Here is a 23409-nt window from a genome sequence, read left to right as displayed (position 1 = left end):
ATATAAATCTATACCCAGTGACTGACCTTGACGCTGAGTTGACAGAGTAATATAAATCTATACCCAGTGAATGACCTTGACGCTGAGTTGACAGAGTAATATAAATCTATACCCAGTGACTGACCTTGACGCTGAGTTGACAGAGTAATATAAATCTATACCCAGTGACCTTGACGCTGAGTTGACAGAGTAATATAAATCTATGACCTTGACGCTGAGTTGACAGAGTAATATAAATCTATACCCAGTGACTGACCTTGACGCTGAGTTGACAGAGTAATATAAATCTATACCCAGTGAATGACCTTGACGCTGAGTTGACAGAGTAATATAAATCTATACCCAGTGACTGACCTTGACGCTGAGTTGACAGAGTAATATAAATCTATACCCAGTGAGTTGACAGAGTAATATAAATCTATACCCAGTGACTGAGTAATATAAATCTATACCCAGTGACGACTGAGTTTGACAGAGTAATATAAATCTATACCCAGTGACTGACCTTGACGCTGAGTTGACAGAGTAATATAAATCTATACCCAGTGACTGACCTTGACGCTGAGTTGACAGAGTAATATAAATCTATACCCAGTGACTGACCTTGACGCTGAGTTGACAGAGTAATATATATCTAGTGACCCAGTGACTGACCTTGACGCTGAGTTGACAGAGTAATATAAATCTATACCCAGTGACTGACCTTGACGCTGAGTTGACAGAGTAATATATATCTATACCCAGTGACTGACCTTGAGTTGACAGCTGAGTTGACAGAGTTGAATAATAAATCTATACCCAGTGACTGACCTTGACGCTGAGTTGACAGAGTAATATAAATCTATACCCAGTGACTGACCTTGACGCTGAGTTGACAGAGTAATATAAATCTATACCCAGTGACTGACCTTGACGCTGAGTTGACAGAGTAATATAAATCTATACCCAGTGACTGACCTTGACGCTGAGTTGACAGAGTAATATAAATCTATACCCAGTGACTGACCTTGACGCTGAGTTGACAGAGTAATATAAATCTATACCCAGTGACTGACCTTGACGCTGAGTTGACAGAGTAATATAAATCTATACCCAGTGACTGACCTTGAGTTGACAGAGTAATATAAATCTATACCCAGTGACTGACCTGAGTTGACAGAGTAATATAAATCTATACCCAGTGACTGACCTTGACGCTGAGTTGACAGAGTAATATAAATCTATACCCAGTGACTGACCTTGACGCTGAGTTGACAGAGTAATATAAATCTATACCCAGTGAATGACCTTGACGCTGAGTTGACAGAGTAATATAAATCTATACCCAGTGACTGACCTTGACGCTGAGTTGACAGAGTAATATAAATCTATACCCAGTGACTGACCTTGAGCTGAGTTGACAGAGTAATATAAATCTATACCCAGTGACTGACCTTGACGCTGAGTTGACAGAGTAATATAAATCTATACCCAGTGACTGACCTTGACGCTGAGTTGACAGAGTAATATAAATCTATACCCAGTGAATGACCTTGACGCTGAGTTGACAGAGTAATATAAATCTATACCCAGTGACTGACCTTGACGCTGAGTTGACAGAGTAATATAAATCTATACCCAGTGAATGACCTTGACGCTGAGTTGACAGAGTAATATAAATCTATACCCAGTGACTGACCTTGACGCTGAGTTGACAGAGTAATATAAATCTATACCCAGTGAATGACCTTGACGCTGAGTTGACAGAGTAATATAAATCTATACCCAGTGACTGACCTTGACGCTGAGTTGACAGAGTAATATAAATCTATACCCAGTGACTGACCTTGACGCTGAGTTGACAGAGTAATATAAATCTATACCCAGTGACTGACCTTGACAGTTGACAGAGTAATATAAATCTATACCCAGTGACTGACCTTGACGCTGAGTTGACAGAGTAATATAAATCTATACCCAGTGACTGACCTTGACGCTGAGTTGACAGAGTAATATAAATCTATACCCAGTGACTGACCTTGACGCTGAGTTGACAGAGTAATATAAATCTATACCCAGTGAATGACCTTGACGCTGAGTTGACAGAGTAATATAAATCTATACCCAGTGAATGACCTTGACGCTGAGTTGACAGAGTAATATAAATCTATACCCAGTGAATGACCTTGACGCTGAGTTGACAGAGTAATATAAATCTATACCCAGTGACTGACCTTGACGCTGAGTTGACAGAGTAATATAAATCTATACCCAGTGACTGACCTTGACGCTGAGTTGACAGAGTAATATAAATCTATACCCAGTGACCTGACCTGAGTTGACAGCTGAGTTGACAGAGTAATATAAATCTATACCCAGTGACTGACCTTGACGCTGAGTTGACAGAGTAATATAAATCTATACCCAGTGACTGACCTTGACGCTGAGTTGACAGAGTAATATAAATCTATACCCAGTGACTGACCTTGACGCTGAGTTGACAGAGTAATATAAATCTATACCCAGTGAATGACCTTGACGCTGAGTTGACAGAGTAATATAAATCTATACCCAGTGACTGACCTTGACGCTGAGTTGACAGAGTAATATAAATCTATACCCAGTGACTGACCTTGAGAGTAATATAAATCTATACTGAGTTGACAGAGTAATATAAATCTATACCCAGTGACTGACCTTGACGCTGAGTTGACAGAGTAATATAAATCTATACCCAGTGACTGACCTTGACGCTGAGTTGACAGAGTAATATAAATCTATACCCAGTGACTGACCTTGACGCTGAGTTGACAGAGTAATATAAATCTATACCCAGTGACTGACCTTGACGCTGAGTTGACAGAGTAATATAAATCTATACCCAGTGACTGACCTTGACGCTGAGTTGACAGAGTAATATAAATCTATACCCAGTGACTGACCTTGACGCTGAGTTGACAGAGTAATATAAATCTATACCCAGTGAATGACCCTTTGACGGTTCATACTGGAATGGCATTTATGATCACAGTATTTAAAGAAATAATGAACTACCTTTAGTTTCATGTCACATATGAGTCATCAAGCATGGGGGGGGGGGGGTGTAATATCAAAACTGACAGTGTCCATTTATCATGATTACCATCTTTACATTCCAGAAAACAAATATTTTAGAAACGTGACACAGAAGCCGAACTACAAGGTCTCTGTGTGGATATCCACATAGCTCGTGATAAAATCAGAGAGTGACTGAATGGCTTATTAGCAAGACAAAAGCAGTTTGTCAAGTGGATGGTCTCCCGCCCTGAGAGAGATGGTGTCTCCCTTTGACAGGCCTGTTCAAAGAGGCAGCTGTGTCTATTTCCATCTGTAGATAATTATGGCGGCAATATTTTGAAACCAAGCAAGGGGCTGAGGAGAAAATACTACAAGCTATACATTTCAAGTTCCTGTTATAACAAGTGGCTTATATTTACCCTCCAAGCCCTTGTTGTATCGATGGAAATTCCATTTTTCCCCCCTCCAAAATGAGGGGGAGCATCTCAGCTTTTACACCATTGTTTTTACTCTATTGGAATTGTTTAGGCAAAGGGGATGTCACTGGAAAGCGAAACGTGTCAGTGATCCTTAGACTCCACTTTGATCCTCCCCCCTCAGCTGAAACAGTCAGTGGAGACACAGGCTGCCCGTTAGGCGTATGATTTCGGCCATTTTGACAAAGTATTGAGTGTCAGCGACAAGAATATCCTGCTGTGACAGATTGATGGAGTGGGACCTTGCACTGCGTAGTCTAACACAACAAAAGGCCGGCCCTGTCGTGCCTCAATTTACCTCACACTGGGAGATGGCAGGACGCATTAGAGAGGTGGGAGAGGTCGGTGTCAAAGGGGAACCTTCTGACTCACAGTCCGTCACAGGGAGGACACATTTCACAATCAACGGCGTGGTCGAAGTCTACCAGAGACTGGGGACTCCCTGCTATAGGAGCGGCACCATTGAACAGCTTTCAGCCTGGCTCTGAAAATATTATTTATGTCCCAATATTTATTTACAGACAAATATTTTGTGGTTCAGTGGGGACTCGTATTCAGTGGGGGGGTTCATGTGAAAAGAACAGCAGGGCTGGGGTGTTTGCATAAATCAGTACCCTTGCCAAATGAGCCCAAATGGACCCAGAGAGGCCAAGACGCAGGGGCTAAAAGGACTCTCGTGAACCTACATGGACGCAAGAAGACCCGAGAGGCCCCTCAAAGACCCCTGAGGATTGAAAAGGTCCCTTATGCATGTCTATGTGGACCCTGAAGGCCCCCCATGGAGTCAAATGGACACACGTGGACACAAACACAAGAAAGGACAGACTCCATTGAATTTGAACAGATGTTAAAAGTAAAAGTAAATTGACTCAAACCCACAAACAATGATCTGAGTGAAAGACAAGCAAACCTAAATAGGGTCAATATATGTCTGGGATAAGTCCATGATGGACGGTACCATTACACACCTCATGAATATTCTCTCTATCTCCTCCAGAGTATCTTTGCAGCGTCAGGTGTCACATCAAGGCAAATGATTATGCTTAAAACATGAGTAAAGTTCAATCATAAAATGCTTTAATAGAAGCCATCTGATGATTTACTCTCACCGTAAATGCCATTTTGAAGCAATATGCATAGAGCTCTGAGCTAAATGCAGGGAATTAAAATAAGATCCTGCTCCCTCCAGACATGGCAATCCCGGCTTTAAAAATGATTGATGCCTTTCATTAGGTGGGATAATAGAATACTGTGAAAGAAAATCATATTTAGCAGGCCAGAGATTTTTAAGTGTGTTCCAACACTGAGGTCAATTACCATTAATAACGGTCCTTGGCTCATTGCACTATAATAAGGTTTCGGTAATAATCACGACCCAAACCTGAGCTCAGTGGCATCTGGCCTCATCAAAGATGATGGAACAAGTACAAAAGTTGAAAAGGCATTGAAAATGTAAATACGTATATTTAAGTACGTTTCTGGATAAACTTCAGTAACAATGTTTATGGCATTTTAGAATCTGAACTCCCTTTTTAAACTGTTCCACATAGTAAGTGTCAATGATGATTTGAATCGGAACATTAAAAGAACATTCTAGGGCTCAGTTTTCAAAACAGTACCTAATTCGAGTAGACGCCATCCAATGGCACAAAAAGCTGAACCCTCCCCGAACAAAAACACAAATCCGTTTGGTAAACAAACAAATCCTCCCCCGAAAATTCTCCCTTCTAACTGAGCTTCATCGCATCTAGATTTAGACACTGTTGGGGAACGGGAGTGTTGCAACAGGCAATCAGTGGAGATCTACCTACCCATTTACCTCCACTGGACAGGACCTCCCCTAGGAACCATTATAGGTTGAATTATTCGTCATGGGTGAATCGGGTGACCCCAGTGCCTGGTTGGCCCTCATCGCCACTGTGGAGGAGGAACGGACCAACCACAGAGCCAGGACAACAATGTTCCATTTCATTCTCCTCTCGCTAAAGCAGCCACCAATCCCGGCGGGAGGCTGAATGCCCCTGTGACCCCAGAAACACCCTGAGCTGACATGGAGATAACATGGCAGACTACTTGCCAGGTCAGTTAGTGATTTATTTTTCAGTTAGTGACATGTTTTTCAGTTAGCGACTTTTAGCTACCTAATAAACCCTAATGACATATTTGGGTCACAACATGGCACGTCACAGTGATTGGTTGATATGAGCCAATCAGTCGAGAGCTTTAATGACACTCAAAGGACCTCCTGCCATAAAGTGTTCCTACTGTCAGAGCTATGAAAAGAGGCCGCTGGTGATCCATTTTGCATGGAACATTAAAGCTATGAAGTACAACAGCATGATTAATACAAAGCACGCCTTAACCATGTCATGCACATATCCACTAACCATGGCTCAGATATCCATTCATGCCTGCTCATTTCCTGTTGGATGGGTGAACAGCCACAGGATACAGTGTGGCGTCTAGGCCGTCACAGCAGGAAGTAGCGAACATGAACAGAGTGCAAGGTTTCTCTCTACACAACTCCACCAATCCCAGAACACACTTTTACTTGACATTTCCTGTGACTGAATGTGACGGAGGGCAGACTTGGATTCAAGTGGGTTTTACTGTTGTGTCGAGACAGGGGGGGGGGGTAATGAGTTGACTGCATTGACTAAACCTGAGGATCGTGTTGCTGACGGGGTCAAACGGTGGGCCGAAGGGAAATCCCTGCTCCTCCTAATTATCGCCACGGGGAGACGCAAAGGAAGAAGATAGGTGATTACTCAAAACGGTGTCCGTTTGATATTTGACTCAAGCGGCAACCACAGCCTAGGCTGTTACGGTGCAGTATGATAAGCCATTACCGTAAAGAGAGCACCACGCTGAGTAACAAGCGTGACGGGTGCTTCTTGGAAAAGGATGACCCCTGTGGCTTTCTCCCTCAAGCAGAGTTTAAGGGACTCTGTATGGAACCATGTTTATGGTATTGGCATCATGATAGGACTCTAGTGTGGAAAAAACATGTATTGTTCTATCGCAATCCAATTTCCAAATCACCTTTTCCATTTAATATTTTTATTTTTACATTCTTATCTTGCACGTGTAATAACAAATAAAGGAGTAAAGGGGGTGGTAGCCGGCAATCTCAATACATTTCTCACATCAATTGCCTCAAATTTGGTATAGAAGCTACCTGGTTGTACTGGGGTGCACGGGGAGGGTCAGGTCCTAGGCTATTACTGCAAGATGGATGCACACGCTGATGCCTTATCCTTTACAGCAGTCTCTCGGGCTGAAGTTGTCCAGAGACTGTCTGAACGAAACCGCTCCAAAGCTACAGGCTCTCGGCAATATCCCTGACAGGTTTTAAAGAGATGGTGCTGAGCTCATTGACCCCCTCTGTCACCCATTTAATCAACATCTCTGAGCAGGGTAGAGATCCCGTGGATTTGAAACATGCTAAGAGTGACCCCTATCCACAAGAAGGGCAGCAAAACAGACAAGGGCATCTACAGACATGTATCTATTTTGACTGTGCTGTCTTATGAACAGAGGAATATACTAGCAAAACATTTTTTTTAAATATACAAACCACAGTCTGGTTTTAGAAGGTCCCACTCCACTGACACACGCGTATTGCTCTTAACGGACTTTATCAGGAAAGAAGTTGACAAGGGACATTTCTGGGGAATGGTTATGCTGGATCTGCAGAAGGCGGATCATAGTATCATGCTCTACAAGTTAAAATGGTGGATGTGGTGGACGTTAATGGAAAACATTCTAGGCCGAAGGTGATTAGCTGTGGGGTTCTGCAGGGGAGCACCCAGGGCCCACTTATCTTCCTATGAAATTATGAAATGAAATGAACATGCTCTCGTCATTTGTTTTTGTATGCGGATGAAGAGATCCTTCGTGTAGAGATATCCAATATCAGTAAATGGCTTTCAGATGACAAACCTTCTCTGCATCTTGCAAAAACAGAATCCATCTTATGTGGTTCCAGAGTAAAGCTTGCAAGGTCCCCTGGTTTTAGTGTCAAAGTGGACAACTCAGTGGTTACACTATGAAACTCTGTCAGCTACCTTGGTTGTGAATTGGATAGTCACCTGACTGGTGAGACTATGGCCCTAAAGGTTTTAACAAAGATAAACCAAAAAATATCTTGATAGTGACACCCTAAAGACTCTGGCAGGTGCACTTGTTCAGTGTTGGTTGTGCGTGCACATCATGGTTCACCAGCATCCCTAAACATGAATACGCTACAGACCAGCCAAAACAAGCCGGTGAGAGTTGTACTTAAACTCCCCCTCGTACGTATCTGGAGGTTGAGCATTTTAATCAGCTTGGCTGACTATCTGTAGAGAACAGGATCATGTTAATTCAACACGGTCTGGTCCATAGAATTATTACTGACTATTCAGTTACTAGACATTTTTAGGAATGTCTAACAATACAACACCAGAACCAGAGACTGATATTGCCTGTTTTAAATTTAAGAGTCTATCTGGTAAGAACACCTTTTTATATACCGGCGCTTTCGAGTGGAACAAACTACCACAGCAACTCAACACCATGACGACCATAACTTCATTTTAAAAGAATGTCAAAATCTGGATAACGATCGAGCAGTATAAAACATGATCTTCTTCATATCTGTATGTAATGCTCTAGGCCAGAGGTACTCTTACCCTACGAGGTCCGGAGCCTGCTGGTTTTCTGTTTCTACCTGATAACTAACTGCACCTACCTCAGTCCCTGATTAGAGGGGAACAATGAATAAACGCAGTGGAACTGGCTTCGAGGTCCAGAGTTGAGTTTGACTAATTGTATTAGTCACATGCATCGAATACAACAGGTATATATATAGACCTTACAGTGAATGCCTTACAGTGAATGCCTTACAGTGAAATGAAACCAACAGTGCAGTGATGGGGGCACGTATAACGTCTGCCATCTTCTCCCGGCGCCATGTTACTGTATATATGTAACCAAAGTATACCTAGTACTTTGTGTCGTATTTTTGTGTTATCCACATGTGGGGTTGCATTGTGTTTGTAAATAGTCAAATACATCTATCTACACCACATATGCATGCGTTTCACTGTTGTCTTCAGGGTCGAGCCCCCAACTAGGGATCTTCTTGAAAGAGAATACAGCATGATGTACGGCAACACTAGACCTTTAGCTCCTTACCTCCGTCCTTGTTGCAGAGGCTGATGAGGTTGTGCACGGTGTCCATCATCTCCTGCTGCAGCCTCTGCATGGCGGTGGTGTTGCCCGTGGCCCTGGTCAGCTGGGTCTCCAGCTCACGGATCACCCCACTCTGCTTCGCCACCAGGGCCTGCAGGCTGCCCTTCTCCTCCCGCAGCATCTCCAACTCCTCCTGGTGACGAGACTCCATCTCCTGCATCTTCTGCTCCAGGAACCTTGGGGGTCAGAAACCCGGCATAGGAAAGTTAGTTATGCATATAGCTTTAGTTCATAGAGAACTGTAATCTAATCTGGTGCTTACATGTTTGTATGGAATTTACATAATAGTTCCCAAATAAATACTGGTATTTATTTGTGATTGTCAAAAACAGTGGAATTCCATCACTTTCTATGTTATGTTCCACATGCCTCCTTTTGACAGATCAAGCAAGTGAATTGTCATTCTAAATCTGCTGCAGCATATGCCCTTCTCTCTACCCCAAAACATGTTCTGAACTGTAACTAGGGTAACATGTGGAATGGGAACCCAACTTTACATAAGTATTCAGACCCTTTACTAGGAGACTCATAATTAAGCTCAGGTGCATCCTGTTTCCATTGATCATCCTTGACAACTTGATTGGAGTCCACCTGTGGTAAATTCATTTCATTGGACATGATTTGGAAAGGCACACACCTGTCTATGTAAGATCCCACATATGACAATGCATTTCAGAGCAAAAACCAAGCCACGAGGTCGAAGGAATTGTCCGTAGAGCTCCGAGACAGGATTATGTCGAGGCACAGAGCTGGGCCGCTCGACCAAACTGAGCAATCGGGGGAGAAGAGCTTTGGTCGGGGAGGTGACCAAGAACCCGATGGTCACTCTGACAGAGCTCCAGAGTTCCTCTGTCGAAGATGGAAGAACCTACCAGAAGGACAACCATCTCTGCAGCATTCCACCAATCAGGCCTTTATGGTAGAGTGGCCTGACGGAATCCCCTCCTCAGTAAAAGGCACATGTCAGCCCGCTTGGAGTTTGCCAAAAGCCACCTAAAGGACTCTCAGACCATGAGAAACAAGATTCTCTGGTCTGATGAAACCAAGACTGAACTCTTTGGCATAAATGCCAAGTTTCATGTCTGGAGGAAACCAGACACCGCTCATCACCTGGCCCTTTACCATCCCTACGGTGAAGCATGGTGGTGGCAGCATCATGCTGTGGGGATGTTTTTCAGCGGCAGGGACAGGCAGATTGTCAGGATCAAGGGAAAGATGAGCAAAGTACTGTGAGATCCTTGATGAAAACCTGCGCCAGAGCGCTCAGGACAGACTGTGGTGAATGTTTACCTTCCAACAGGACAAAGTAAAGGGTCTGATTACTTATGTAAATGTGATATTTCATATATATATATATATATATTTTATACATTTGCAAACATTTCTAAAAAAAAACTGTTTTTGCTTTGTCATTATGGGGTATTGTGTGTAGATTGATGAGGGGGGGGGAAACAATTTAATCCATTTTAGAACAAGGCTGTAACGTAACAAAATGTGGGAAAAGTGAAGGGGTCTGAATACTTTCCGAATGCATTGTATATATATTACGCCCAGACTGTAATAGAAGTACAAATGTTTATGTCAGTGGATTCAGTTACCATGAGTTGCACACGGACAATAAACATACATACATTTCATCATACACTTTGTAGATTAACGTAAACCTTAACTGTGTCCAATGGTCTTCCATTTTATAATTATAATTATTATAATATAGTCTTACGTGGAATTGATTAACAGATTCAGAACTAAATTAAAAATAAATGGGCAGTGATTTCATAATTGCACAAGCGTTTGCAAATTTCTCTCAGTAAAGGAATCCCTGTCTATGAACTTTGAGTGCAGCTCTCAAACATTGGGATCAGTTGAGGTCGTTTTTTTTCAGAAAGCATATTAACGAAAGAATTCAGTACAGCTGTGTTACTGTATTTACAGTGAGCACTGGGGACGGGAGGGAGCTTTTAAACGGACAGTGAGAGACAGTCCCACTGGACCAATCAACAAACAGGACTCTGAAAAGTCATCCAAAAGCCACATTCGATTGCTCCCATTGCAACATCATTCAACTTTCAAGCAAAAGATGATGTAGGAAAATATAGCCTCATGCACTTCATACTGTTATACATCAGGGGATGGGGTGTCTGATTGCACATTTAGCCGATCTGTGTATGACTGAGTCTCCAGACAAAGGGCATGATGTCTTTAACCGCGTCACATTGTGTTGGATGGCGTGTGAGTTTACCCGTTCTTGTCGTGGAGCTTGCTGATCTCATTGGTCTGCACCATGAGCTGCTTCTCCAACTTGTTGGTGGACAGGGAGTTCTCAAGCAGCTGAATCTCTAGTCTGGAGGTTTGATTCAGGACCTGTCCCAGGACAGAAATAGGTTAGCGGTATCCGGCCTCACAGAGGTGTTCCAGCGAAACAAAATGTAGGTACGCTATAAATCATCATGTCCTCTTTAGGAAGAGGTAATAAAGTATAGGTTTTGCATAAAGAGCGGTTGTTCTTCTGACACATGGTAATACTCAGTTGCATATATATGAAGGGAGTGATTTCCCTGAGTGCACCTTTCTTCTTTTTTTTGCACATCAGCAAAAATCCACCCCCACAAGCGCTGCTCTTGTTCTCTTCCTTCTAAAGCCACCCCAGATATCAAGAGACGTTGAAAACGTAAATATACATACAGTATGCTTTCTGTATCACATAAAGAGAGCGTAGCTATTTATATGTCATCCATATTTTCTTTGGCCAGTTCCCCCCGCATTGCCTTCTTGGGGGTGGTTTAATGTGGAATAGCTGAGTCAATTGTGCGTGAGATGGATCCCAGTGGGAGTGCCATAAGGTTGGGGGGGGGGGGGGGGTATTACCTGCGTCTCCACATCCGTTAGCTTGCGCGTCTGCTCGGCCGTCTTGGATAGGAGGTTGGTGCCCATCTCCAACATGGCGGCCGTGTGGTTGTGAACGGCACTCTGCTGCAGCTGGGCCATCTCGGTCTTCATGCTCTCCTTTATGTAGTTCTCAATCTGAAACAGCCAACGTATAGAGATCATTTATGAGAGGACGGATGAGACACAGCGCATGAAACAGACGATAACAGATGGCCAGTGACCGGGGTATGTTGAAAAAAAAACACACAAGCAGCAGAGGATTAATGGACGCCACTAATCATACAGACACCGCGAATTAGAGATATGGTTGAAAACAGTGACAATTGAGACACAATGGTACGACACTTGAACAAGGGAGTTGTTCGACGTGGACACATTCCAGGCGTGAAAACAAGTGACACTCGTAAGAAATGCCGCAATCAGCATTCAATTACTTTTATAGTCGAATGAAAAGAACATGTGTGACAAATGGATACCCTCAACATTGATCAAGAAAAAAAAAAAAAAATGTAATACGTTCTATTATCATTGTAACATTTCAAAGGCTTTCTTATCAGCATCTCTATGTCATACAGTAGATCAACTGAGTTGATTGTGTCTTTCCACCTCATAATGTGAACAGAAAACCACCAGTGAAGAATGAGCTTCAGAATATAGGTGGATCCAGATGTAGGTCATTAGCTAAGGTCAGGAAGAGACAGAGATGGCCCGATACTCACTGGTGCTTATCTTGAAAGCACTCTTTCATCCCTTATCTCGCAAAGTGAACGGATGACAAGGCCGAGGCCGTGTCCGAATAGGTTGTTCACGCAAACGAACCATCAGCGTCAGTTCACGCACACGCTGTGATGTTCGGCCCGTCACACGAGTCATCTATTCAAACATCAATCTGACTGTAGCCCTTCTGAGCTCACTCTCTACTAGGGCATTTTCAGGAACGCATCAACCAGTACCAAACATTAGTGTTGAATGCCCTTAGTCAGCAACTGTTCCTGGCGAGCAGGCACCTTGTTGAACGAATAGAACAGGACACGAGGAGACGTCACCAGTCAAGCTCCACTACTCAGTGGAGTGTGAAGGAAAACATTTTGCTGTGAGATGCTTCTGGAAACCATTTGTGACGTCACTCCACTTTTCCATCCCCCTGAAAGTACAGATCGCTCGTAATTGTCACATTAGCAATGATATCCGGTGATACCCTATGACAACATGGTTGAAGGAGCCTTACACGTGGGGCCCCCGGGGACCTGGCTTGCACTATGACTGAGTGACTCACAGTCCGATCATAGATAGCACAGGCACTGGGACAGGCGAGTCTTTCATGCTCATGCCAGGACCTTATGTTGGATTTTAATGGAAGAATGATGGGGTTGTTGTTTAAAATGCCCATTATAGCTAGTGTACGAGTGTTAGTTTAAACATGAAAGACTCTGGAAGTTTGAACTTTAAAGACTGTAAAGTCTTAAAGGGGTAATCAGCAGTTGCTACGGTATATACATTTTTGAACTCTTTAATGATATGTACCCATTCATTCTTGAAGATTATTGTCACGTTCGTTGGGATAAATGTCGGACCAAGGCGCAGCGGATGTTGAGTTCCACATTATTTATTAGAAAGTGAAACTAAGCAAAGACAAAAAACAAATGTACAATAAACTAACCACGGACCGCGACTACAGAGACGCTACGTGCACTAACTCAAAACAATATCCCATAAACACAGGTGGGAAAAACAGCTACTTAAATATGATCCCCAATTAGAGACCACGATTACCAGCTGTCTCTAATTGGGAATCATACACAATCACCAACATAGAAAAACAAACCTAGAACCCCACATAGAAATAATAAACTAGACTAACCCCCCCCCCCCCTCCAGTCACGCCTTGACCTACTCTACCACAGAAAACAAGGACTCTCTATGGTCAGGACGTGACAATTATAACTTGTAAAATGCCCCATCAGAACCGGAAAGCTTGTTTTACACCAATGTTTGTCAACAAAGTAAACGTAGACAAACACTATATAGCCTCATGACATGGTTAAAACTATCATTTTGATATCAGGAATGGTCAGTCCTTGCATCCATAGCTCTGTATATGAATTCTGCGAGTGGTTTCATTTGTCCAGCCCCATCCCCCATCCCTCAGCTTTGAACTGAAACAGGGCTGGGGAACACACTTTGTTATCGTTTCAACTGCAGATTGCCACTTTAAAAGTGTATTATGTGTGTGTTCCATTGCAGTTGTATTTAGGGTAATGTGCACAAAACCGACATCATTTTTAATCCCACGTTTGTAAAAAACACAAACGGTTTGCAGGAACAAAATAGAGACAAAAGGGAGAAGATGTATTTAGTTTAGACACAATAACACACAATAAGAACATACATATATTTGGCTGAATCCTGCGTCAGTAGAGTTAGAAGACCAAGGGCATTCGAGCTGGGAGAGTGAAGTCACTTTAAGGTGCATAAACAAGTTCAAAAGATTGGCACAATACTCAACTGTCATATTGCTTGCCTACATAAAGGATGGATTTCAACATTTCGACCAACCCGAGAGTGAACAGACAATAATACAGACAGAGCACAGACAGTTCCCTTCAATTCTACAACTGTGACAGCGTTCTACCCAGCAGCCATCGGCAAATCTCTGTCACTTGGAATCAGTGTTTTCGCTGTGATATCCCTGTCTTGGCAATGATAGAAAAGCGAAGCGTAGCATTGTTTCAGGCCCGCTTTCAGATACAATGGCGCTCCTTTGGTGGTGAAGTGCAGCAGACTGATATAAGTGTCGCCTCCCACAAAACCTCCAAAACTCCGTTCAAGGAGTTTTGGAAGGAACAGGAAGAGTCTGGCACCCACGCAGTTACGAAACACCCATATCAGAACGGATTGAACTGGCTTATAAACAGTCTGAATCGATAACCTCAGGCTCATTGCTCAACTTAAGAGTTCAAGTATTTATCTTTGGAGACCTCTGCCTTTAATGGTGATACACTGTGGTACTATCCAATGCTTCAATGATGCTCGTACTCTTTATATCAGTGTGCCAATCCGTTAATACCAGCCTGTGTAAATGTTGCCTGATAGGCTTTGCTTGCAGCCAGCGTAAGTCACCTTGGAAGGACCATGTTGGAAGTGACACCGGCGGGCCCTTCAGAAACCTAAAACTCAGAGCCCCGTCGCTCACGGCCAGTCTCCCAGGGAATGTGCTCGACTCATGAATCAATCTGGCGAGGGTCATAAACGGAAAGTACCAAGGAGAAACAAGATTACACAAACACGCCCCCATCATGTTAAAAAAAATATATAAAAAAAAACACTTAGGAAGCAGTAAAATATGTGGGTGTCAAGTTATTTGGCTGTTCTTCACCCAACGCAAACTGACCAAACTTTTCCAGGCAGTGAACAGCACAGGATTAGAAAGCAGGATAAAGCAAATAGTATCTTTCATTGCCAGTGGTGGAAAGTGAGTAAAGAGGTACACACTTGTCGGGAATTGGGAAAGCGATGATGAAATAACTAAAAGTGCATGATATGTATGCGGAGCTGGCCAAATACCAAAGTCTGATTCTCCTGGACATCTGACCAGACAAGAAACACAAGTTAGCCTACGAAATGCACTCAAATTCAGCAATGCAATTCAAATAGAAACTACTCAAAGAAACCCACCGTGCTCCATCTAAATGCAACATACAAATAGCTGTTGGCCAATGAATCACTCTGATTCTTTAATAAGAAATTCACATTTGATAGAGAGGAATCTGGGCTATTATCCGAGTCAGGGGAACCATGTTTGGGACCAGTACAACTTGGCTTAGCAGCAGCCGGAGCTCTTGGTTAAACTCCACACACAGCCCACCAGCTGGGGGTCAGTCCAAATAAGTTGAGGTCAGCCATAACTATGGTGTCAGGTTTAACCTCTTACCTAGACTGTGTATCATTATCAGAGCCACTGAGCATAAAGGCGATAGGGGTTGTGTGACTGATTTACGCATTGCTTATTGCTTACACATGCTATATTACGGTAACATGTTATAAATGTTAATGTGTCTATAATAAGGCAAAACAGAGCAGATTTACAAGCCTGTTTTCTTTATTTTGCTGTGTGCAATGTTTCGTTCCCCTGCAGACCAGTTTGAGCAATATATCATCGCAAGTTCTTGCCTCAATAGGGTTGTCAAAAACCCATTCATCGTCGTGTCCGAATCGAGACAATCTGAAGCTTTCTCAAGTTCATACAGCATCTACCTTTTGCGCTCTTTAACTATGTTTATTCTACAAGAAGTTTCACGTTTTGTGTGTGTGTGTGTCCTTGTCAAGAACACTGTCACTTCATAATCAACATGAAACGCAAACATTTGACAGTTTGACACCGGAAAGAAATTCAAATGTAACACCACTTCCCATGAAAAATAACGACACGCCATATATTAAACTCTCCTTTTTCCCCCCGTGGCTTTTCGAGGTGACGAAGTAAGATGTATTCTTTGTGACATTCCAGAAGGTGCAACAACAATAGCCTTGCTCTGAGAACCACTAAATCTTGCCCTCTTTTTACATAATCGCCGTGAGCTAAGTGAGAGCCACATAAACAGAACTTTATGTTTCCCAAACTGCTACTTTACAAAAAAAGGCATAAAGGTTTAAGGAGTTCTGGTCTGGAGGGCCTTGGGTACGTCTAGACCGCCCGTAGCTTCACTAACAACACTGCCTGACACGCTGACCCCCCTCGCCACGGCGTCCAAGGCTCCTTTGCGGCATTAAGTGGGTCGCAAAAGCCACTGTAGCTGCGTGTACAGGCCTGCCTCAGTCATTTAGCAGCTTTATGAGCTGTGGGAAATGAGTTGCGGCTCCCAGTTAACGATAAAACAATCTGTTTTCAGCTGTGTGGAACAAAATGAAGACGGTGCGAAAGCAAGGAATATGAGGCTCAGGCCAGAGGGACAGTTTATCATTGAAAAAGGGCAGACATTTTTGGGAAACGATCCACTGTACTGGTTGTGTTGTGAAGTAGAACACTATTCTTTCACAAGACAATACATGACTATACAAAAAAAAGACAAAAGATAATCCATGGCTGCACGTGACCAAAAATAAAGTCCTTGATATCGTAGCAGAGGCTTCCAAGCTGTTCCTAGAAGCAAAATAACCTGATACTCCCTTACATCATTGTAACGGATTGCTAAAATGTTTACCATTTTCCTGACAGTTGACATTCGTAGGCTTTCTAGCCAAGAGGAGGGATGGACATGGTTAGACTTGAGAGCTTGTTTTCTAAACAGCCGTGGTGCTGGGAGCCACTGCAGGCAGCGCTACAAGACAGACAGTAGGCCTGGACTGTTTTAATGCTTCGTGCTCTGTTGTTGCCTAGCTTATCTCTGGCTCTCTGGTGGTCTGGGGGAGTCTCTCCCACTGACGGGGCCCAACCATCGGAAAAGCCTTTATGGATATGGTAGAGGAGCTGTTACTGTCGATTAGCACCTCACTCTGTAACACAGGGCACCTTGAGAAAGATGCCAGCAAATCTTATCGCCAGCAATTCTTATCGCCAAAACAACAGTCGAATCAAATATTATTTGTCACATGCACTGGTAAAATAGTAACACAAGAGGAATAAAATAAAACGCACAAGAATGGAACTAGGAAGTACCAGATCAATGTGCTAAGGTACGAGGTGCAGTATTTGAGGTAGATATGTACATGAAGGCAGGGTCAAGTGTCTCGGCATCAGGATAGATAATAATAAGGTATTTAAGGTAGTTATGTACATGAAGGCAGGGTAAAGTGACTAGGCATCAGGATAGATAATAATAAGGTATTAGAGGTAGTTATGTACATGAAGGCAGGGTAAAGTGACTAGGAATCAGGATAGATAATAATAAGGTATTTAAGGTAGTTATGTACATGAAGGCAGGGTAAAGTGACTAGGCATCAGGATAGATAATAATAAGGTATTAGAGGTAGTTATGTACATGAAGGCAGGGTAAAGTGACTAGGCATCAGGATAGATAATAATAAGGTATTTAAGGTAGTTATGTACATGAAGGCAGGGTAAAGTGACTAGGCATCAGGATAGATAATAATAAGGTATTAGAGGTAGTTATGTACATGAAGGCAGGGTAAAGTGACTAGGCATCAGGATAGATAATAATAAGAGTAAAATAAAGAACAGAGTAGCAGCAGCAGATGATGAGTGTAAAAGTGTGTGAGTGTGCGTGTGTAATGTGTATGTATGTGCATTTGTGTTGTCAGGATGCGCGTTCATGTTATGTGTGTGTGTGTGTGTGTGTGTGTGTGTGTGTGTGTGTGTGTGTGTGTGTGTGTGTGTGTGTGTGTGTGTGTGTGTGTGTGTGTGTGTGTGTGTGTGTGTGTGTGTGTGTGTGTGTGTGTGTGTGTGTGTGTGTGTGTGTGTGTGTGTGTGTGTGTGTGTGTGTGTGTGTGTGTGTGTGTGTGTGTGTGTGTGCGTGTGTAGTGTATTTGAATGTTGTGTGGGTTTCCTGTGGGAGTGTCAATGTAGTGTGTGTGAGTTCATGTGAACATGCTGTGTATACAGTCTAGTGAGTGTGTGTAGGGTCAGTGCAAGATGGAGTCAGTGCAGATAGATCCATAATAATATGCTCTCTGACACCTGGGGTATTAATTCACACAATGCCCAGGACTTTTATGACTTGTTCCACATTTTGTTGTGTTACAAATTAGAATTAAAATAGATTTAACTGAAATATTCTTGTCAACGATCTACACAAACTGCTCTGTAATGTCCGAGTGGAAGAAAAATGTGAATGTTTGTAAAACAATTATGAAAAATAAAACACTAATACTGTATATCTTGATTAGATAAGTATTAAACCCCTGAGTCAATACATGTTAGAATCACCGTTGGCAGCGATCACAGCTGTGAGTCTTTCTGGGTAAGTCTTTAAGAGCTTTCCACATCTAGATTCTGCAATATTTGCCCATTATTCTTTTCAAAATTCTTCAAGCTCTGTCATATTCGTTGTTGATCATTGCTAGACAACCATTTTCAGGTCTTGCCAGATTTAAGTCAAAACTGTAACTCTGTCACTCAGGAACATTCACTATCTTCTTGTTAACCAACTCTAGTGTAGATTTAGCCTTGTGTTTTAGGTTATTGTCCTGCTGAAAGGTGAATGAATCTCCCAGTGTCTGCTGGAAAGCAGACTGAACCATGTTTTCCTCTAGGATTTTGCCTGTGCATAGCTCCATTCCGTTTATTTTTTATCCTGAAAAATCCCCTGCCCTTAACGATTAATAGCATACCCATAACATGATGAAGCCAACATTCTAAGCTTGAAAATATGGAGAATGGTACTCAGTAATGTGATGTATTGGATTTCCCCCGAACAATGTAGGCCATTGACAAAAAAAGGCTGTAACACAACAAAATGTGGAAAAAGACAAAGGGGTCTGAATACTTTCTGAAGACACAGTAAGTCCCTATGAGACAGTGAGTGAGACACTGAGACGATACGAATTAGGAGAGAAACTCAGGCTGAACTCACAGTTAACCTCTACAACCTTTACCCTCATGGCTAGCTACCAGGCATTTATCAAATCGCAACGCAATGCCTCTCACTCTGTCTGTCTCCCCCCATATAGTGCACTACTTTTGACCAGAGCCCCATGGGAGTCACACTCTATCCAACCAGTCTACTGCCAGGACCCACAAGTCCCCTCTGTGTTTCTCTCTCTCTTTCTGTCAGGATGCTGTTGTGTTGATTTCGTTATCCTATTCCAAGGACATAATTAGTCTTGTGTAACCTGAAACCAAACCAACCATCCTCAACCCAAATCATTGCATATAAAACTTGTGCCCAAAGTAATTTGGCAAGTACTGTAGAGCCCATACACCCCTTTCTGTCCATCAAAGGCTCCTAGGCTCAACATTTTCACATGCCCATTGGTGAAGAGTTCTAGAGATTTGCAGTTTTCTTTTGTTTTACAAAACTCCCTAAAATCTAATCTCCCTAATCTGATTTAGGTTCTTGTGCAGTAAGGAAACTAAGGATTTTCACATTTCCAAATCCGATTGGTTGCTATTTTTTTATGGGTTTTTACAAATTCAGATGATCCAATTTAATTTACTAATCTAATAAGATTATATCCTTCCCGAATCATGTAAGGAAAGAGGTAAATATCTGACATTTTCAGGAACTAGTGTAGAAAATTCACTTTCAGAATTTTCTAAATTTTATTTGCCACACTACATCTCTCTTCCATTTATAGGGTCCATTTACCAGACATTAAAAATGTAATGCATAAACAAAAAATCTAAATCAAGTTTCTTTGACATTATTAAATTGTCACTATATTTAATAATAATAATAATACATGGGACTTATATATGACTTGTTTCAAGAAACTAGGCGTATGTCACGCGTCACTACTTCACAGGAGAGGCATTTGAATGTAAACATAATTCTCTTTATCAAAATGTATTTTTTGGCAGAAATGCCTTATGGAACATGTGAACTTTTATGTGCCTTAACAACAAACTTGTATTCCATCTGTAAATACAAATAAAATTGTTAAATTACAAGCAGTATTGGTTTAGCCACGGAAAAAGGTAGGAACCTTCCTGTGATTGGCTGAGATAATGGATGGGCTGGACATGCCGGGGGATGAGTTCGGATTAGTCTGCCATGTAGCGCGCTTCTGTCTATAACAAAGGGCTACTCAGTATGTGCAGGTAATCCTTTCTAACTCAGCTTTTTTGAAAGATATTGCGAATAACTGTGTTGCTCTCCACCTTCTGGAGGACAGTTTTGAAATCAGTGGAATGCCCGGTGGAAGCAGAGTTTGATAGCTAAGGAGATGGAAAAATTCTGGTGTTTGATTGCAAATATGCGGAGGGAGTCGAAAAAAGAACACACAGACGGCTGTTGTATAAAACACCCGTCTCCGTGTTACCTCTTCAAACTAAGGCCAGGCCAATATAACATCTGTGACAGAAAGGGAGAAGCATTCATCCATGTAAGAGAGTCTAGCTAGCTACATTTTCAGATATTATAAGTTTCTAATTTTGAAAGTGATTTTCATTGCCAGTTAAAGCATTCTGTAAGCTAGCTAGCTAATGTTAGCTGGCTCGATAGCTAACGTTACATTTATGATCTGTGTAGTATTATTATTAGTTTCTCAGAGCCATTTGCATTGCTAGTTATAGCCTAATGTTAGCTGGCTAGATTCATGCAGGGTAGTAACATTATGAGTTGGGACTATGGTTCATTGTTTAGCTAGCTAGCTACATGTCTAAACAAAAGATTCCACTATGTAAGATACCTTTTCACTGTACCGTTTACACATTCTGTATCCTGTGCATGTGACAAATAAACTTTGATTTTATTTGGTAGTGTGTGTTTACCCCAGAGACGGTAATGGGAAGAACAACATGACCTACACCGAAGTCAAATTAGAATATAAAGTTAGGCCAATGAGACAGTGTTCAAGTTCTAAAATTCTCTGGTAGAATGCCCTGGTTTTATTTCGTTAAGCTATTTTTTGTAATTAGCTTGCCGTTAACTTGTAAAGAACGATCTTGTTGTGAGTTTATTTTCCTGTAATAATAAATACAAATTAGCAAAAGTTAAGATGTTTTCAGATATATGATGTGGATATTATTTGAACTGGCTATCCAGCTAATTTAATGTTAGCTAGCTAACAAGCTAGAAACTAAACAAAACATTGCTTAGTAGCCTGGTTTGCTAAATTGACATATACAAAATGTATTTTTAAACAGATGGGTTTATTGGTGTTAAAATACACCAGTTATGCTATTTTGGACCACCAGGCTGCTGATGTCATGCATGTGAATCCTTAAAGAGATGGGTGGGGCTAAGGCTTAAGAGCACGTGAAGGATGCTGAATGGGTGACAAAGAAGAGCTCTCCAGTAAATGTACCAGAACATTCAAGGCCCATTTTCTCAAAAGTGGGGTTACAAGTTTAACATCTGTCAAAGCAGAATTACTTTGCCATTGTTCCTCAACTACAATGTATAATATACCCTTTTCTAGCTCTGAGCCTCTACTTTATACAATGTAAAAAAAAAAACACAATTTCAAATTTTGCTACATAAGACCGAAACACTTTTACAATTGTGGAGAGTTGGGGCTTTAGGAGTGACTGAAAGATGGTGAGTAACATCTCAGAGTAACGGATGGCTGGGGGGAGTTCCAGAGCCTAGGAGCAACCCTGGAGAAGGCCCTGTTGCCAAAGCTCTGGAGCTTGGACCTGGGAATGGAAAGGTGGCCTGCCATGGTGGAATGGGGCATGCTTGTAGGTTGCCACTTATTACTGTTATGTAACAACTCAAACCTGAATCATTGTACATGATTTCTGTGAAGGACAAGCACAGGGGAGCCAGTGCATCTTTGAATAACTGGAGAGATCCTACATAAAATCCGCTAGTACAATTATGTAAACAAAACGATCATGAGAAAAGTACAGACACTGTAGTACTGTTTATTAAAATCAAAATATCAATCACCGTACCTTCTCCGCTGTGCAATCTGGTTTCCGAGTCGGTCACGGGTGCACCTCAGCTACACTCAAGGTACTAAATGATATCATAACCGCCATCGATAAAAGACAGTACTGTGCAGCCGTCTTCATCGACCTCGCCAAGGCTTTCGACTCTGTCAATCACCATATTCTTATCGGCAGACTCAATAGCCTCGGTTTTTCGGATGACTGCCTTGCCTGGTTCACCAATTACTTTGCAGACAGAGTTCAGTGTGTCAAATCGGAGGGCATGCTGTCCAGTCCTCTGGCAGTCTCTGTAGGGGTGCCACAGGGTTCAATTCTCGGGCCGACTCTTTTCTCTGTATATATCAATGATGTTGCTCTTGCTGCGGGCGATTCCCTGATCCACCTCTACGCAGACGACACCATTCTATATACTTTTTTCATTGGACACTGTGCTATCTAACCTCCAAACGAGCTTCAATGCCATACAGCACTCCTTCCGTGGCCTCCAACTGCTCTTAAACGCGAGTAAAACCAAATGCATGCTTTTCAACCGACCGCTGCCTGCACCCGCATGCCCGACTAGCATCACCACCCTGGATGGTTCCGACCTTGAATATGTGGACACCTATAAGTACCTAGGTGTCTGGCTAGACTGCAAACTCTCCTTCCAGACTCACATCAAACATCTCCAATCGAAAATCAAATCAAGAGTCGGCTTTCTATTCCGCAACAAAGCCTCCTTCAGTCATGCCGCCAAGCTTACCCTAGTAAAACTGACTATCCTACCGATCCTCGACTTCGGCGATGTCATCTACAAAATTGCTTCCAACACTCTACTCAGCAAACTGGATGCAGTCTATCACAGTGCCATCCGTTTTGTCACTAAAGCACCTTATACTACCCACCACTGCGACTTGTATGCTCTAGTCGGCTGGCCCTCACTACATATTCGTCGCCAGACCCACTGGCTCCAGGTCATCTACAAGTCCATGCTAGGTAAAGCTCCGCCTTATCTCAGTTCACTGGTCACGATGGCAACACCCATCCGTAGCACGCGCTCCAGCAGGTGTATCTCACTGATCATCCCTAAAGCCAACACCTCATTTGGCCGCCTTTCGTTCCAGTACTCTGCTGCCTGTGACTGGAACGAACTGCAAAAATCGCTGAAGTTGGAGACTTTTATCTCCCTCACCAACTTCAAACATCAGCTATCCGAGCAGCTAACCGATCGCTGCAGCTGTACATAGTCTATTGGTAAATAGCCCACCCATTTTCACCTAC

At 42.4% G+C, this 23409-nt stretch overlaps 1 protein-coding gene across 3 annotated transcripts in view; it reads right to left on the bottom strand.

The window, feature by feature from the left end:
• Positions 1 to 23409, bottom strand: part of LOC124043637 (angiopoietin-1-like) — a 69045-nt gene that overhangs the window by 27899 nt on the left and 17737 nt on the right. For all 3 annotated transcript variants that reach the window (XM_046362426.1, XM_046362425.1, XM_046362427.1), the window contains exons 2-4: positions 11616 to 11771; positions 10990 to 11111; positions 8691 to 8923 (exon numbers count right to left, since the gene is read on the bottom strand). In XM_046362426.1, coding sequence (XP_046218382.1) covers positions 8691 to 8923; positions 10990 to 11111; positions 11616 to 11771 — 511 coding nt within the window. The remainder of the gene's footprint in view (positions 1 to 8690; positions 8924 to 10989; positions 11112 to 11615; positions 11772 to 23409) is intronic.

The sequence above is a fragment of the Oncorhynchus gorbuscha genome, linkage group LG09 (assembly GCF_021184085.1).
Source record: "Oncorhynchus gorbuscha isolate QuinsamMale2020 ecotype Even-year linkage group LG09, OgorEven_v1.0, whole genome shotgun sequence".
Lineage (NCBI taxonomy): Eukaryota > Metazoa > Chordata > Actinopteri > Salmoniformes > Salmonidae > Oncorhynchus > Oncorhynchus gorbuscha.
This window is presented reverse-complemented; position numbering and strand designations above follow the sequence as displayed.